General features: G+C 42.9%; 2 protein-coding genes across 2 annotated transcripts in view; one reads left to right on the top strand and one right to left on the bottom strand.

The window, feature by feature from the left end:
* Positions 1-5671, top strand: part of ZNHIT6 (zinc finger HIT-type containing 6) — a 30274-nt gene extending 24603 nt beyond the window's left edge. The window contains exons 9-10 of the mRNA XM_042030294.1: positions 1009-1133; positions 5507-5671. Of these exons, the coding sequence (XP_041886228.1) occupies positions 1009-1133; positions 5507-5592 (211 nt within the window). The 3' untranslated portion in view covers positions 5593-5671. The remainder of the gene's footprint in view (positions 1-1008; positions 1134-5506) is intronic.
* Positions 5672-15313: 9642 nt separating this feature from the next.
* CCN1 (cellular communication network factor 1) lies at positions 15314-17788 on the bottom strand. The gene is made up of 5 exons (XM_042030293.1): positions 17671-17788; positions 17350-17566; positions 16667-17014; positions 16328-16530; positions 15314-16218 (listed from the first exon to the last, which is right to left on the bottom strand). The coding sequence occupies exons 1-5, from the start codon at positions 17728-17730 to the stop codon at positions 15919-15921; spliced, it is 1128 nt and encodes a 375-aa protein (XP_041886227.1). The 5' UTR covers positions 17731-17788; the 3' UTR covers positions 15314-15918.
* Positions 17789-17987: the final 199 nt, after the last annotated feature.

Raw genomic sequence — 17987 nt, forward strand, 5'->3', positions numbered from 1 at the left:
TACAGAAAGAATTGCATCACTCAGATTGCAGCGTAAAAGTATCAGAGCATCCTTCGGATGCCGCAGTGACAGCAAGTGAAAGCAACAAGGTCCCTCTTTCAGAAGCCTTTGAAATACCCCTTCCTTTCCCCAAAATCCCACATCCAAGTTTCTAGTTAGACAGTTGGGAGAGAACGTTACAGTTTGAGACAGTAATTGTGGAGAGGGTGCTGAGTTTACTTTTCATTACTGTGGTATCATTTGTTATGTACCTGGTTTCACCCTCCGGGGTGAAGAGGAGCCCTTTCCTGGGAAAGGACCGCACATCCAAGTCCTGTGCCTCTGGAGCACCCACGTACGTGGGGATTTCTGCAGGGAGCTTGGCTCTGATGATGCTGTAAGCAGAGATTTGCTCTGGCATAACAGGGGTGTTGTACCATCTTTTAGAAATTATTGCTGCAATGCTCCTGTATCAGAAAAAGGGTGTCTCTCCTACAAAAACAGAGCTCTAAGTGCTTCCAGTATACCCGTGCTTTAGTAGTTGTTCAGGTAAGCTTTTTATTTCATCTTCCTAGGGCTTCACTAAGTAATTCACAAACGTGATAAGTAAGGTACACTAGTAATCATGTAAATTAAACCTGTAGTGTTAAAACCCGTAAGTAGAATATTAAGTGTTATTTTTAATTTAGAATCAGATTTTGATAATGTATCCATTTTGATAGCCCTATGTCCATATCTCATTTGCTGAAGATATTCATTAAGACATAATAAAACATTTCAAACCTCAGAGAAATTTGTCTTTCATTCTCCCTTTGTTCTTTATGTGTTAGGAGGGTTTAAAAAAATGGTGCAGTTGGAGAATAAGACTGGATATGTAATTTGAATTATAAGATAGTTCTTCTGGACATGATATCACGTGAAAATCATGTGAAATGACAGAAAGCCTTTTACGTTTGTTTTTCCCCAGCAAATGTACATTATGTCCTTGCTAGTATTAAAATCCAAAGTAAACTTCCTGTGATTTTTAAGGTACAATGAACTGGATGCCAGTAGAAGCCTTCTAGACAATCTGAAAGGCAAAGTAATAATTGAGTATCCAACATTATTTGTGGTCTTGAAAACATTGAAGAATGACATGGTGGTCCTTGGCCAAGGTGAGCATATATTTATTTCCTGTTACGTTATACTTGGATATTTTTGTTATATCATTTTGTTATAGATATTTTGTTATATATATATATATATTTATATATATATATTTATATATATATATATAAATAATATATGCATATATTTTGTTATATAACAGTAGTTAAGGATATACCTACTAATATTTCCAGGAATGAGCAATAGGTTTTGTATTTCCTTCTGAAGCTATAAGATTGCTATAAAAAAAGCTGTTATGAATGCTTTTGTCTTAAAACTGCTGGCTGATGGCATACATCCATGAGCTGTACTGGAGGTGTTTTGTCTAACTTTGTTTACTGGTGCTTCACTGGGGTTTTTAATATATTTTTAGCCACTAAGGTAAAACAACTATTCAGACTTGTGCTAGTTTTTTTTATGTAGCAAAGTGTGACAGAGTTGATTATTTCTAAAGAGTCAGGCTGTCTAAGGAAGATGAGTTTTAAGTAATCCTCCTAGTCATGCAAAGGAATCATCCTCCTTTATTTTCTAGCATGGCTTCTAACATTGGACAAATAATTCTGAATTGTGGGATAGTTATTGGAAATTATAATGGCAAAGTCACTTTTAAGGTGGGTTAAAAGCACAGTGTTGTCTTTTAAAAATTACTTTGTTGAGGGAAAGCTTTCATCTTGGAGTTAATTTGGAAGAGAATCCAGATCTAGCAGGAATTCGCTTTTAGTTTTTAAGTTAATTTCCATTTTTCTCCCCAGTATAAAGGCTTCATCTCTTTCTGAAGCTAAAAGATTGCTAAAAGATATTTCAGCTGCTGTAACAGGGAATCCATTCTCATCTCCTAGTCCCCTTTCTGGTCACCTTAGTTATCATATCCCATAATTTTCAGTGATGAGCCAGTCTCTCATTCTTACAGATTTTTACAGAAAAGCTTTGAGATGTATTTGCAATTACTATTTCCCTGCAGCTGTTCAGTCATGGTTCTAATGTATATAATTTGACTGATTAAATACGGAACTGAGAATATTGTACCAGTGATACTGGACCTCCAGGATCTTGGCTGTTCTGGCTAGATTACACAAAGTGATCCCCTAAGTGAGAGCAATCTGCAGCCAAAGATATGGCACAAAAATTCCTTGTGCTATGTACTGCGAGGGCTTCTGAGAGGGAAACAGCACACCAGGTGGTAAGGTAGGAGTCAGGTCTGAGTAACTGGGCCCTGTGATACATACCCTGGAAGTGCACATACAGACACTGGAGTACATGAAGCTGGGTGCTTCTGAGTTTATCCATTATTTCTTGGTCTAGGACCCTGGCTTTTCAGTAGTCAGCTGTACCCCTATGGTTTAGAGGTCAGGAGCAAATTACAATTGATTGAGTCATATACTTAATCTGTATAGGGTTGTCATTGTCTCCTGAGCTAATAGGGAGGTTGTCCTTTTAAGGTTATAGATTCAAGTAAGTGCTGATTGAACAACGGTATTTTGAGGTCATGCTCTTGCAGCACCTACCTGATTCTGTAGAAGGCAGAGGAGAAGGGGAAGAGAAGAGCCAGTAATAGCTGGGAAGTGCCGACAGCTCTATCACAGGGCAGTGCAAGTGTGTGTCTTAAGGACAGTAACCTTCCTCTGCTGCAGGAATCATTTGATTGCTAGTCATCCTTGCAGGGATTCTGAGAACACTAAACAGCCATTTCAGGTTTTGAGAAGCATTGATTTTTGTTGTTGTTTTTTAAGTGTTTCTATAGAGCCCATAAAAATTAACTTAATAGCTCCCTGTTAAGGTGTCTTGGGTATAGCATAGCAAAAGTTACAGCTAATGGCAAAAATGTCATGATTTTCACAACTTTTATCATAACTTACTGCAGTCTTCTTGGTTAAGATATTAATAACCAACTTCGGCCTTGAGTTAGGTTTGGACCCTCTGTTCTTGGTATTTTTTCTGTTAAGAGTGGAAATCTGTGACAGTAATTATAGATTCTGGGAGGAAAAGCATGTTCACAACATGAACATGAAAGTTGGAAGACTTTTTTGTTGCTGTTATTCTGTCTGAAGACGAAGTATCACTTTAGTTAGACTGTGTCACAATCATTGTGCTCTTCTTTTGTACGTCATCTTTACAGAATATAGGAGAAAAAAACAGTTTTCAGTTTGCTTTAGCAGTTGCATTCACAGATAATTGCTAAGAGTGCAAATCTTAGGTTAACCTCCAGACTGTCCAGGGAGAAGTCTATTGTAATCAGAGAAGTATTTTAGCCCCTTCCCATCTCCCAAGAAGTGACCTTTCTGCTGCAGCATCTTCTGTGTTTCTTGCAGTCCAGTTTCTTTGCCATGTATGGCTTTTTGTATCAGTAGTCTGCTCCTCCCAATCCATATCCTGCTCTCACTTATCCTGTTGCCACCAATGCTGCCTTTCCCCTCTCCCTCCTGGCGTGCCCGGAGGGACACTTGTCCCACTCAGAGCCTGTCCGGCTGATCTCCCTTTGTATTCCAGGCAAACAGCTGCCACACTGATGAGTGGACATGTGGCAGGGTGTGTGCTGAGCATGGGGGCTCAGGCTGCCATAACCCTGCTAACCCTGTTTGCATGGGACCCAGGCTAGAACAAGGAGAAAAGTCTTGCAGGAATTTAACTGCTAAAATACTGTTTCCTTCCTGAGCAATCTCAGATCTACCCCCTTTCCCAGGAAGAACAGAGTCAAGTTTTCATAACCACAGCAAGAGGCATATGCTGGGGAAAGATCACCATTCTCCCTGAGATTCAAGTAGTAGCCCCCAAGGACTGGGGGATAGCTAGAGCTGAGCCCCTTCAAAGAGAAACTGCTAGGATTTGATGAGTATAAAGCCTATTTCTCCTATTCTTCTTCTCAGAAATGGCTGAAGTATTTTGGCTGAAACTTTCAACTGCATAAGGAAAGTAAAGATTGAGGAAGGAAACTGCCACTGAAAAACCCAGAGTTTCAATTTTACATTATAAAAAAACTGCAGACAGTTTTATGGTGAGAAGGATTGGGCAATCTTAATTTATAGGCAGTGCTATCAGCACCATACAAATATGCTCTTTTTGAGTGAAGACAATCTATAATTCCTGTTAAATTTTACTGTAACAGACAAAAGTAAAATCTGACTGTGCAGCTTTGCTGTGAGTCAGAAGATTGCCACATTCTTTTATGTGATATTTTGATGCTTGACTTGCTTAATAGCAAAAACTACAGGTGCTCTGATTTCAGCATAGAAGGTCAGTCATGGCTGAAGATAGTAGGGGATTATAGAAGCTTTCACAGGCCTTACTTTGTGCATTACTCAGTACATATCTGGCATATAAATGTTAATTGATTATACACTAGATTTAATATAGACAAAATGTAACCTCTGATGTTTCTGGGTGAAATGCTTCTATTTTCTTGAAAAAATTCCATTGAAAGTGTACAGGTGCACACTGCGTCCTATGTATTATCCATGATTGCCAGCTGTAGAATTTATCTTGACCAGACAGTAACCATACTTCATCAACTCCATTTTGGCAACATTCTCTTAATGAAACCTCTGATAATAAATGCTCAAAAACATCTTTAAGTTCATAGATCAAATACTGAAAATAACAATGAGAGCAGAATATGAATCATGGGCCTGGTTTGCTGTAGTTTATTTTTGTGCTGCTTGAGTGTCACCAACCAGTGGCATTTGGTGACCTCACCACAAGGTGACCAGGGTCAGTGCTTGTTAAAGAAGGATCCATGGGCTGTGAGGTTGAAGACCGGTTTTGGAGATGAGAGTTTCACTATATGATCTCAGCAGAGCACAGTAGCCATGCCCTAAAGCACAAGTTACTGTGCGCCTTGACCCTCACCAGACTTAGCTTAGGGAGTTACATAGCTTATCACTATCTTTGGGGTGCTGGAATATGTGGAAGAAACACAAAACTACATCATTTTCATTTGCCATTTCCATTTACAATTTCTCTGTAGTTCCACATCTTAACTGAAATGCTAAGAAAAGTGTAAATTATTTATAATTCATTACAGTTGTGATATATGTGTGTAGCGTCCCAGAAAACAACACTTAAAACAAGCCAAAAAAATAATTTTAAATTGTCAGTAGATGCAGAGTTTTGTGGGGGATAAATACTCTGCTTTCCAACTTGGCTGAAAGACCAAGATTCAAAAGCTGAAAGGAATTCTCAGCATTGTCTTGATTTCTCCTTCAACAACAAGGTCCTACCCAGGGCTTCATCACATGTCATGAGACTGGTTATGTCTTATGAAATAGCTGTCCTAAAGAAAAGCGCAGTTAAAAGGAAAAGAAGATACGAAACTGCTTTTGTTTGATGAGCAAACAACATTGCTGAAACTAATTGCTTGTTTGTTTTTTGTGTTCTATATCCTCAGATGGCAGTGAACCTGCAGAGAACTCAGACAGTGAAAGCTCATCCCTTTCATCTGTGGAAGAAGGGGAGATTCGGGACAATTCATGACAGTTCTTTGAGAGAAGAGGGTGCAATGAGCTTTTATTTTTTTAATTATTTAATTAAATTTTTTTTATACTACTAAGCACCTAGAGGTTTGGCTTAACTTCCTTTACTACAGCTAGCATGCTCAAAGTGCTTGACTGTTTTTGGATTTAATAATGCATATTTAGGGATGTAAATAAAAACATGGGGAATTGTGCTTCCAGAAAAAAAATACTGTGTTCTAATTTAATTGCAGTCTTAAATTGCACCATTGTTTTTCCTTTTTCCCTAACCAGCTCAGTGCCAAATTTTTGGGTTTAAATATCTGATCATATATTTATATTTATATGTGGATTTGAGCCTTAATGCTTAAATTTACTGGATAAAAAAGCATGGTTGTTTCATTAGATCAGTTCCCTTTTACAGTATTTCTATGTAACACTGAGCTGCTGAAAATGCTCTTATGTTACTTTTGACTTTAATCTTCTCTGGTGACATTTTGGGTGCTCGGTACAATACTTTTTTTTTTGTTCCTTACTCAGTTGCATCTTGTTTCATGTGTTAATGGTCAGGTCAGACTGTCTTTGCAGGGTGGCATGTTACTGTGTATATAGTCTTCTCTCCAGATCTTCTAAATTACCTTGGGTTTTAAAATCCATAGAAATGGATACGTAGACTGGCACTAATGCAAATAACGCTGGACTTCTAAAGAATGCTTGTGGTATGCATCTCATATTCCTAGTACCTTCTGAAGTTAGGTATTGTAGATACTAACTGGCATATCAGCTAGATTTACCTACTTTAAAACAAATAAATAGTAAAAGGAAAAAGAATTCCTGTACGGTATTGTCTGCTGACAGTTGTTAGCTTCTTAAAAGATTCCTAGATCACAGAGCACTTACCCTGTATCCAAGTCCCCCGTGCCTGTGGGGTCTGTTGGAGGATGAGAACAGCAATGCCACAAGCAGTGCAAGCCACATGAGCCCCTCTCCCCACTGCACCAGGGCATTCTCAGGAACCAGCATCAGCCTTTGCCTTAGTTTTGCAAGGGTCTGGCTGAGCCAGCCTTTGTAAAGTCTTCAGGACATAATCTAAACAATTCTCAGAGGTTGTTGCTGCCTTTGTAGCTCCCCAGTCTCTGTCTCCTGCTTGAGATGAGCACCTTTGTGTGTTGGTGGCCTGGGGTGTGTGTGCTAAATTGCCGTGAAGGTGCTTTTTCAGTCGTGAGTGCTGATGATGTAGGTAGAAACACAACAGAAAGCAGTGAAGGAACCTGTGGAGGCAACAGGAGGCTGTGGGAGCAGTACAGGAGAGGGCTCAGGCTTCCAAACTCTCAGTCTGGGATTCAGGGCACCAGGCTGCTGGGTCCTCACCAGTCGTGCTGCATGGAGAGGATTTTTGAGACATTCAAAGTTTTAGAAGGGGTTTTTTTCTGTTGTAAAGAAACTGTAGTTAAAAAGTTGTTTGCCATGACGTCTCACTACTGAAGTTTGGACAGAGTGTCAGTAGTCACATACTACTTTTTCTCCCAGTGGTATCATATGTCCTTTCTCTTGTGATTTTTGCAACCTCTGGTAAAACAGGAAAGTTTTTCTTCTTGCCTGGCAGTAGCCACCTGTGCTCTATTTTCCTTCTTAGTCATTGTTGGTCCTCTGCCCACCCCTTGTTTCAAAATTTGTTTTTTTAACCCTTTTTAAAGGACCAGGATTCCTAGCTATAGGTGCTGCTTGCATATTTGCTGCACACTGACTTGGTAGCCACAAATTACTTTAGACCAGTCTTGAATTCATTCATAGTAATACCAGTAAAAGAGCAGAACAGCAAGACTGCCACAGTTCACTTGCCAGATAATGTTTCATCTGGAGTAAAAGCATGGCATTTCTGTTGGACTCACAGCACAGTGAAAATGAGAGTGCTGCAAGTAGTAGTGTTGATCTGCATGTGTGTGTGATTAGTCTTTGGCTGAGGAACACAGATTTGTGATTTGCGTTACTTTCCTGTGCTCTTGGGGGTTTCATTAATTGTAGGAAAGGGTTTGCCTGTGGGGTTTTTTTTCTTATATAAATCTACGTTAAGCTTCCTTGTGAGTCAAACACAACATAATTTATTTTTAAATGAAGATGCTGTTAAATCTGTCCTTCAGATTTAAATCCTTCTCTACCTTAAAGAAGGCTTTAAAAAATTATTAAGGAGCATTCCTGTGGTGGTTACTAGAACTGAAATTTCCCAGATGAATTCTCAGATGAAGCTGAGAATCATCTTCAGAGTTCAGTCAAACTGAGATTGAAAGGCCTTGGTAGCATTTGCCATTCATTCCTAGGCTACTACTTACCTATTTTTACAGTTACACTAGTTTGAACAGAGATAATTCATCAAATACAAACCAAAATGCAATTCAAATATTTTATTCAAACTTTTTCAATTTTTCTTTACAAGAAATCAAAATTCTTCATATTAGTGGTAATTCTTCATAATAATGAGTTTACTGGTTTAATCAAAGTTTATGCATTCTTTTGTTGAGCAGATGTTTTTAACACTTTCATAGGCAGTTAAGGAAAGTTCTTAATTTCTTTCTGAGTAACTTAAGCTGGAACAGGCACCTTGCAATAAACTGAAGAGAGAAAAAGCATCTTCTGTATTTCTAAATTTCTGGTCAAGCGCTAGAAATTTAAGACATGGAGCTGAGGCTGTCTAGAAGGCTTCAGTTCTGTCCATTTTGAAAACATACTATTGTAGTCATATTACACACAGATCCCTACAGGACTCTGCCTTGATTCAGAACAGATCATGTCTGTGAATGAAAACTGTGATGTTGTTTTAATCTTCATCATTCAACACCAGCTTGCGTTGAGTGCTTGATTTTAAGCCTACTATGCTTACTCATTTATTTTCCTCTATAAACTGTTTGTCACAGAAGGAACAAGCTATTTCTGTGTAATGTCGTTACAGCATTTCTTTTAATGTTTAGACTTTCCAGCATGCTTGAGCTGTAGGACTATCAGCTTACAAAGAGTAAAGCCTCTTCTCTTGAATGAACACACTACTTAAAAAAATTAAAAGCTCAATTATGTCATCCCTTTCACAAACCTTAAAGGACAAAAATAGAGCATAGCTAAGCACACAGCAATAGCTGGGAGGTAGGACTGAGTCAGCCATGGGAGAGAACTTGGTTCTTTTCCTTTTTTGTATAACTTCCTGGGGGTATGAGGCATAATTGAGTTGCCATGGGTAAACAACGTTCTACCCCCTGTCAGTGTAACAGCTCAGTTTTGAATGAACACATTTGAATTCTAAGTTTTGCTGCATTTATCTTGGCATTAGGAATTGTTGATCCGTAGAGGAAAAGAGGGTCATGCCACAGAATGTGTGGCTGGCACTGGTCCTTAGAGACATGCTGGACCAGTTTTTGTTACTCCAGTCAACAGTGCAGTTTTACTCTGCATTGGGGAAAACTCTTTGCGGTGCAGAACGTGGACTCTAGTCTGAAGCAGTACATGGATTCTAAGTTCATGGGAGTGCTGATAGCAAGTCCCAGCTACGTGTTGTGTATCAGCATAGCTGAGATTCAGTCCTTGCCCTGCCACATGCGGCTGTTCTCTGTTGACATCTGTAGGAGCTGAGAATGTATAACACCATGCAAGAGCAGGCTTTCCAAGGGTAAATATACAGCTGTGATGATGTAACTTCAAGCCCTGTTTAGTCACAAACATTTCATTCTGCTTGAAGTCCTACACTCTTTTCCTGAAAACATTTATTCTTCTGCCCTCCAAAGGAAAAAATATCTTGAATTGATGTTTATGTTGTTGCTATGACATTCAGTTAAACTGTATGCAGATGCAGGTTCTGTTAATAAGCGAAAAAGAAATGAACTGTGTACTTCAGTGAACAAAGATTACACTGTGTTTGTATTAAAATGTTGCTATGGTAGTGCATATGGTTTTATTTGCTGGAAATCTGTGGTGAAATGGAAACAAGTCACATGTATGCAAGACAAGAAATGGCAGGAAAAGCAACTCAAAAGAAATACAGAAATTGAAAGGGAAGTTACAGATTAAGTGTAAAACCAGGTAAAAAGAGGGCTAGTTGTTTTGCTGTTTTTGATTTGATAACAGAAGTGTGTTCTCACTGTGCCCCAGCAGGTCTCAGAGACCCCTGGTACAGTGACTTTGCTCTAGTGATGCTTTTGTTGTGAGAGGTTCCTTCCTTCAATGGCCCTGTGTAGCTTTTTCATTGTTGCTTTGGAAGCAAAGTTCCCCTGTCTTGGCCTGATTTCACCACTGCTAACTTTTCCTGCAGAAAAGCATTTTTAGGATATCTTGCTATAGTAGGCTTTTTGGCAGGAAAAATCAATAGGGTGATAACATATGGAAAGCCACTAGAGCTTTGCCTACCTTTGGGGTAAGGGAAGTCTTTGAGAATTCGTGATAGAAATGGTGGATTTAATTCCTTCTTATTTAACTGTCACAGTAGTCCTTGTGTTCATCTAATCCATTTGCATGAGACTTTTTTGCATCAGCTGCATCAGTACAGCTGTTCCTGTGGTTGCATGACAAATCAGAATGAGTTCAAAATAATCTGCTAGAGAATGAGGGATAGAAATGAGAAGGGAGAAGGGAGTCTTTTTTAGAGAATAAATGACTACACTATGAGCTGGCTGGTTCCTGCATCATTCCAGCTGGTGGAAAAGCAAAAGTGTGTTTAACATGGTATTGCCACTTTCTTCCCATCATCCCTGTTCTGCCTCAAGGAGGAGGAAACGACTGTGAAAGCTGCTTTTGCCTTCCCACTCCTTGCTTCCAGGTTCTCTACTGGGTCTGTACTGTAGCTCCAGAACTTGTCTGTTTTGCCAAGAGTGCCAATAGGGAGCAGAGCTGTGCTAAAGTGGGATAGAAATTAAGTTGGTGGATGAGGTATAGATACTAACAAAAAAGAATTTATGGGTGGTATTAAAAGCTTGCCAAGAAGTCCCCATCACTTTCACACAGCCAGCAGGGACAACCATGTCTTGGGGACATCGGGCACAGCATCGCCAGCCGGGCAAGGGAGGGATTGTCCTGCTCTGCTCTGCACTGGGGCTGCCTCACCTCGTGTCCTGGGGGTGGTTTTGGGTGCCACAAGGTAACAAAGACATGAAACTATTGCAGTGTCCAAAGGAGGGCAAGAAAGGTGGTGAAGGGCCTTGAGGAGAAGCCGTGTGAGGAGCAGCTGAGGGCACTGGGTCTGTTCAGCCTGGAGGAGACTGAGGGGAGACCTCACTGCAGTTCCAGCTTCCTGAGGAGGGGAAGAGGAGGGGCAGGTACTGAACTCTTCACTCTCCTGACCAGTTGTTTGGGCAACATTCTTAGGCACATGGTGTGACTCTTGCGGTTTCCTGCACAGGGCCCAGAGTTGGACTTGATCCTGTTGTGTCCCTTCCAACTTCTCATTTCTGTGATTCTGTTATCTAAATTCTCAGTGGTATCTCTTTGTTGACCTTTTTTCCCAGCCTTTACTTTCATCCATATTGATTTTAGTGGCCAATGCACAAATATCTGCCTCTGTAGAGAAAAATCCATTTTCTTGTTTCAAGTTCTTAATAGACTTGCTGGTTTTACAGCCATGACATCTTGATGTCTGATTCTGTCAAGTTAATGAACTAAATAGGATCTAATCTGGTTGGTTTGAGATGCTGAAGGAAATGAGTAGTTTCAGAGGAACTGGTGTCTTTGACTTGGCTGGTATACTGGGCTTCTTTTGATCTGATGTTCGGCAGTCTCAAAACTGCTGGGCTACTGCTGATTGTTTCATTCATACTTAAATGTAGTCCCCTCATTCTGGTTGAAACTGCATTCGTCAGGAGGTGAAGTTGTTCATGTACATGTCCCAGCTGGATTCCCATCTGGGCAAATGTGTGCACCCTACCTTTTAATTTTTCTGTCTAGTAAATGAAAACTTAGAAAAGGTTGTGTAATGTTTTCCTCCTGGATGATTGCTGCATTCCATCCTGTAAGTGGTTGTACTTCAAGACAGATGAAGTTGCTTATGTGAGTGGTGCCTTGGGGTCTTCCAGGATCTTCTCCAGTATAAATTGTGTACATGGAAGTCATAGTGCTGTAGTTTTATGGGGGGGAAACCAAAGCATAGTGGATGCCATCTATTCAGTTTCTTGGTGTTTGGTCTTTACAGAATGAGAGACAGATGCTTACTGTATCATTTTGTTGGTTGGAGTAGTTTTTTGCAGGATTTATATTTTCTAGACACCGAGTCTCACTGCAGTTCAACGCAGTTCAGTTGTCTGTGCGTTGGAGTGCATTTCTGGGTATCTCCAAAGCTAGTTTTGTGTTACTGCTTTCACTGTGACACCTCCATGTTTTTGTGTGCTGTTTTATTTGTGGCTATGTGATATGGAGGAAAAAACTGTGAAGGTGAAAACAGGGACATGTCTACATGAAAGAAACTGGCTTGAGGCAGAGCAGCTGGTGAAACTACACAGCCTTCACCTGCTGTGTGCTGAGCACTCAGAGCCCTGCATCGAAATAATTTCACTGATTAAACAAGGGATACATTTCTGCAGGATCAGCTCAGAAGGATAAGCATCTGGCAAGAGCAGGCCTCTGGTGTGGCACATTTAACTAACTGCTTCTTTGTAGGTAAGTAGCTTTGACTTCCAACCGTGAATGACTGCCCACTGCAGACTTTTTTGTTTCAGTCCTCAAGACCCATGAGGGATTCATGCAGGTTCAGTGGACTGGAAATCCTCCTGCAGCAATCCCAGTGATCTTAGGGTCACTGCCTGTTCCTGCATAGCCCAGTGGCTGCCCACGAGTAGCAGGGAGATGGGCCTGCTCCCAGACACTGTCAGTGGGAGGGTCGGGCAGCCCGCGGGGCTGCTCTGCCATGGGCTGGCTGTGCCGTGGGCTCTGCAGTAATTCACGTGTGGATACTGAGACTCTCACAGTTCCACGAGGATTCAGTAGTAGCTCAGTTGTCCCACTGTCAGTACGGTATCAGCTTTTCCTCCACCTGCTGCTGCTTCAGGAGAGTGAGCTGGCAGCATCCCACAAGGAGTTGGTGTAGTCATGGAAGTCTGTCTGTGTTCCTGCTTTTGTTTTGTTTCCTGTCATGGAGCACTTACACAAGCTGAAACTTTGTCTTCACTGTGTTGCCTTCAATAGTAGGGAAGATTTTATGTGTAACCTTGATATTATAGCACTTGCCACCATCAAGCCCTTGTAAATAACCGGGTGGAATACAAGGCTGCGCATTCCTTCGATCCTAAACCTGTAGTGTGAGAAGTGCTCCTTGTGGCGGCAGCACCGGATTCGGCCGAGTGCCCCGTCCCGGTGCAGCGTGACAGTGCCAGCGGCTGGGAAGGGAGCAGCCGAAGGACCGGGGCACACGGGAGAGGGGGCAGGGGGAATGACTGTAACAGGGCTGCTGCGGAGGGGACAGTGCTGGAACCTGCGCTGAAGGTGCCGCTCTCTCCCTCCCTCCGGGCTCCCGCGGTTCTGCCTGGCTCCAGGGAGATCCATACGGTGCTGGTGGCTTTACTTTCAGGGTTTGAATTTGGTCCAAATGCACAGCTTCTTGTCGTGTACATGAGTCCCGAACTCCTCATCTCCTAGTATTACTCTGGATATTGATATTTTAGTTTTTGACAAGAAATAAAATGGTAGTTGTGCTCATTACTTTACCTGTAAACCCTGCTGCTGCACTTCGTGGAACCTGAGCTTATAATCCTTTATATATCCACACCTACTACTTAGGGGTCTTTTTATTCATCTGGAACAACAGAGGATATAAAGGTTTCAAAGCAAGTGCAAAGATGACACACAAAAGATGTCTGATTCCTTTTATAGTGTTGTAGAAGTAGTTTTGCCATGTAATTGTGAAATGCAAAATAGAAGAGATGACTATATGGATGATGATCGGTCTAACAGCCCAAATTTGGAAGACTTGCAGTTTTTTTTAGTAGGATTCATTTTACTCTCTTTATATCAGGATAATTTCACTTACTATATTTTACTCGTACGTTTACCTGACTTGCCTCTGCAGCCCTTACTCTCCCAACAGTACATTTTTCCAGTGAGCAGAATACAGAAGCACCCCTTTATTTGGGAAAACATGGAAAAACCAAAGTGCAGGTTGTAAACCCCGGGGCCTGGCTAGAGCCACACTTCAGGCAGGAGTCAGCAGGGCCACTGTTTGTCCATGACGTGTGTGTTACAGGTACGGTGTGTGTGCACAGCACAGTTACACATACGTGTGATTTTTGGGGAGCTGTTACTTACGTTGGTGTGAAGATGGATGTCATTCAAGTGTAGGTGACAAGTGGCGATGGCGAGGAATGCGCCTGCAGCTGCTGCATGTCTGGGAGCAGTGCATCCCTCTTCTCTCCTAACTCAGCTTGTAAACCTGATGGTTTCTCAACGAGCTGCTGATGTAGTGAAGTGTTCAGTGCTAGATCTACATAGATGCCAAACAAAAGTGCTTCCTTGCGTTTTACCCTTCTGCTGTCAACAAATACTGCACAGACAAGTTTAGGTACAGCTGAGACTGGGGGCCAGGTGGTGAATTCCAGAACAGCTCAACTTCTGGGAGAAAACTTGACTGAGCAGAAGAGGGAGGGCTGTAATTTCTCAGGCAAAGCATTAGCTGCCAGAGATAAGCTTCTGAGGTATTTGGCTATTTATTTTATTGAGATATTTATGTCTAATTACTAAAAACTTGACCCTTAACTAATTCTGCTTTTACCTAACGACACTGGATGACACCCCTTCACAATTCTAAAACCTCAAAATCAGTTTTTTATGAGCAGTATCTTTCTTAATAAAGATTGTGGGAAAATATTTTGACAGAGAAATACCTACACAAGGAGAAGAAAATAATACCCTGTTGCGGGTTTCCTTTCACTCTTCTCTGTAGCAGAGCTTTAGGCTAACCAGAAGGATACAATGTTGGATGCTTTCTCAGATCCTGCTCCAGTTCATTTCTTTAAATGTCATTTTTTTACTTCATGCCAGCTAGCTCCCTTGCTTAGCCAAATGTCATCTGTATCCCACAGAGTAAAGTATAATTGCATATTTAAAAAGTGGGAAGTCAGGAAAAGAGTAGCTCCCTTGCTTTCTACTCTATTGGACAAGTACTTGAAATTCCTCACATTCTTGTCTTGTTAACAGTATGTTTACTTTTCATCACTGGGTTATTAGGATTAACAAAAGTCATTGCTTCAAGCTCATTTAATTTGAATTTAGTGAAAGCAAACTACCTCCTGCAGCCTGTAGGAAGCATTCCTCTGCCACAGAAATGTATTAATTTGCAAAAACCAGCCACCAAAAACCGTGAGACCTGACGACCACTTCCATCCCAATGTTCAACATCACTGTGCATGCACTGCATTCTATTGAAGTACCTTATGTTGCAAATCCCAGGACAGTTTGAATAATCTGACAGTCTAATTAACATTTCAGTCTATCAAAGATTTGCATTCAGTGCCAAGAAGCTCTTTTTGTGTAAACTTTCTAGAGCAGGGGGTTGTAGACTGCAGACACCCCTTCAAAACATCATTTACCCAAAGAATTAGACTTGGCTTTTTAGTCCATTGCTGCATCTGCAGTAGAACTTGTTTTAACTTTCAGAGAATCTAAACTTTTCAGAATTCAAAGTTTTCACAGAAACCTCTTCCATTTGCTGTATTTAAGCCTGTTGCCTATCAGAATGCTCTACTAAGAGTACTTAGGTAAATATTTCTTTATTAAATGATTAATTCCATAAATAAATTCTTTTAATTCATTGAATATAAAATTAAAATCATTTACAACTTATTCCAGTATTACAGGGGCTGAAAGGGGTAAAAAAACTCAGAGGAAACAAACAAACAAAAAGCTACAGTTCGATAAATAAAATACTCAGCTTTAAAACAACTGATTTCTGTTTGCCATTAAACTACAGTTGGTACATAATAGCTGCCACTGTGAACACCCCACAAGTGCCCACCTCAGGAAGGAATGTAACTTCCAACTTAGTTGGGAAAGGGTGGGAGAAGATTGAAGGGAGGGGGAGAAGCAGTGTTAAATTGAACAGGATAGAAAAGTTTTCATAACCGGAACAAAACATTTATCTGATCACTTACAAACAGAAAACAGTATATAATTAGATAAGGTGCTCCAAAAAGAAGCAGTAAAGTTGCTCCAGTATTATGAAGCTTTAAGTATGCTTAAATCTCTGTTGCATTAGTGTCCAGTTGCACAGTGCACTCCTGTAACATCTTGATGTTGCCCCCAAATGGGCAAGGCACCACTTCCATCAAAGGTCCTTTCTCCATGGCCGGGTACTTCAAAATTCTGTTTTGCATCCCACCCCCAACACAACTTAGTCCCTAAATTTATGAATGTCGTTGACTAGTCTGTAGTAGGGATAGGCTTCATTTGCATGCGGACAGTTGTAGTTGCATCGGCAGGACTGGATCATCATGACACTCTTGGTGAAGGTTTCCCCGTCATCGCAGCGGAACCTGACCTTGACAGTCCTGGTCTGCTGGGGTGTGCAGCACCTGCCATCCACACAGGAGCCACAGTACTTGGGGCGGTACTTCTTCACACTGGAACATCCAGCATAAGTAAACTTCACGGGGGAGGGGGACTTCCTTGTCTTGGTACATTTTTTTCCCTTCTGTAAAGGAAAGGCAATAACATTATTAGCAGGAGATTCTTTTTCAGCCTTTAACTGCTACCTCAAGCAGCTTAGATAGAAAAGGAACACCAGAAGAGTCTGTATTTACCTTTAGGGAGGCATAGCTGGGCTGACCACATGGCCTCACTTCACATATCCTGGTCTCTTTGATGAGCTTGCAGTCAGGATTGTCATTTGTCACCCTTGTGGAGATGCCAGTTCCACATGTCTTTGAGCACTGGGACCAAGAGGTTGTTTGCACGATGCATTTGGGATTCTCAAAAGCTCGGCTTTGTGGCTCGGATCCAAAAACTGGGAAAGAAAAGGAGGGGTTAGTCTAAATATATTCTCTCACTAGGTTTCTTTCTTTCCCTTGGGGTCTAAGGAGTTATATAGCCACCCTCTGGCCTCCTCCCCTTAACTGTCACCCAAATAAACCCACACTCACCAGGTAGCATTTTCAGGCCTCCCTTCACAATGGCAATTAGCTCATTGTTCCTGGTTAGTTCGCCTTCGGAATCATCCGGACCAAACTCTTTGCTGAAAAAGCCTTCCAGCTCCTCTAGCGCATCCTTGCTTTCGTCACAGACCCACTCCTCGCAGCACTGCCCGGGGACTTTGACCAGCCTGGGGCTGGAGCAGCCCAGGTTGGGAAGAGAGAGCTCCTGCGGGCAGAGCGGGATGCAGCCCACAGCTCCATCTATGCACGTACACTGGTGTTTACAGTTCGGCTGGAAGCTCTCGCCGTTCTGGTAGATTTTGGAGTTATATTCACACGGTCTTCCCTCGGACTGTGCTGCAGAAACCAACAGGAAGGGAAAGAAGGGAGTGAGCGGCGTGAATCGCTGGTTTAAGCACAGGTATTTGCTGGTCTGTTAAAAATGTACGGCGGAGCTCCCTACAACCCCCCGGGGACGCGGGGCCAGAACAATAACTTAGTCAGGAATCACTTTTCCTTATGTGCGTTTAGCGGAGCCCAGACATACTGAATCGCATTCCAGACTGCTGAAGTCATGTGCCTTTCTGCCAAGCTACCGACAACAAAGCATAACCATACATGGGCTCGAAATTACCGAACCCCGGCACCGCGGGGCGCGGGGTCCGTCCCGGGGGAGCGGGGTCGCCGCTTACCTCTGCAGATGCCCTTCAGGGCGGCGGGACTGGCCCCGAAGTTGCACTCCAGCCCCTTGGTGTGGTCGCAGGGCTGCGATCGGCTGCAGTCCTCGTTCAGCTGCTTGGCGCAGACCTTGCAGCAGCCACAGCCGTCCGGCACCAGCCCCACGCCCGGGGCGCACTGCGGCGCGGCCGCCGGGCACTGGCACACGGCGGGGCAGGGCGAGCCCAGAGCCTGCGGAGCGGAGCGTCCGGTGAGCGCCGGGAGCCGAGCGGAGCCACCCGATCCGCCTCCTCTCCCTCCCTCTCCCGGACCGCGGGAAGAGCCGCGGCACTTACCAGGCGGGCCAGGCAGAGGAGAGCGGCCGCCAGAGCGGGACGGGTGCCCGCGGAGCCCATGTCCAGCGCCGGTGCAGCGGGAGCCCGTGCGAGCGGAGCGGGAGCGCGACCGGCGCGGTCTGAGGCGGCGGCGGGCGCCACCGCCTTTTATAGGGCGCGGGGCCGCCGCGTGCGCCGCGGCGCTGACGTCGCGCGTTCCGGGCCGCGGCCGCGTCCAGCGCTCGCGGCATCCCAGGAATGCGGCTGGCGCGCGCCGCGGCCGCCCCGCCCCGCCCGCCTCAGACCGCGCCGGTCGCGCTCCCGCTCCGCTCGCACGG

Source organism: Corvus kubaryi, unplaced genomic scaffold (genome assembly GCF_017639235.1).
Source record: "Corvus kubaryi isolate FWS band 111438036 unplaced genomic scaffold, C.kubaryi_AGA036_p1.0 37334, whole genome shotgun sequence".
In the NCBI taxonomy this organism is placed as follows: domain Eukaryota; kingdom Metazoa; phylum Chordata; class Aves; order Passeriformes; family Corvidae; genus Corvus; species Corvus kubaryi.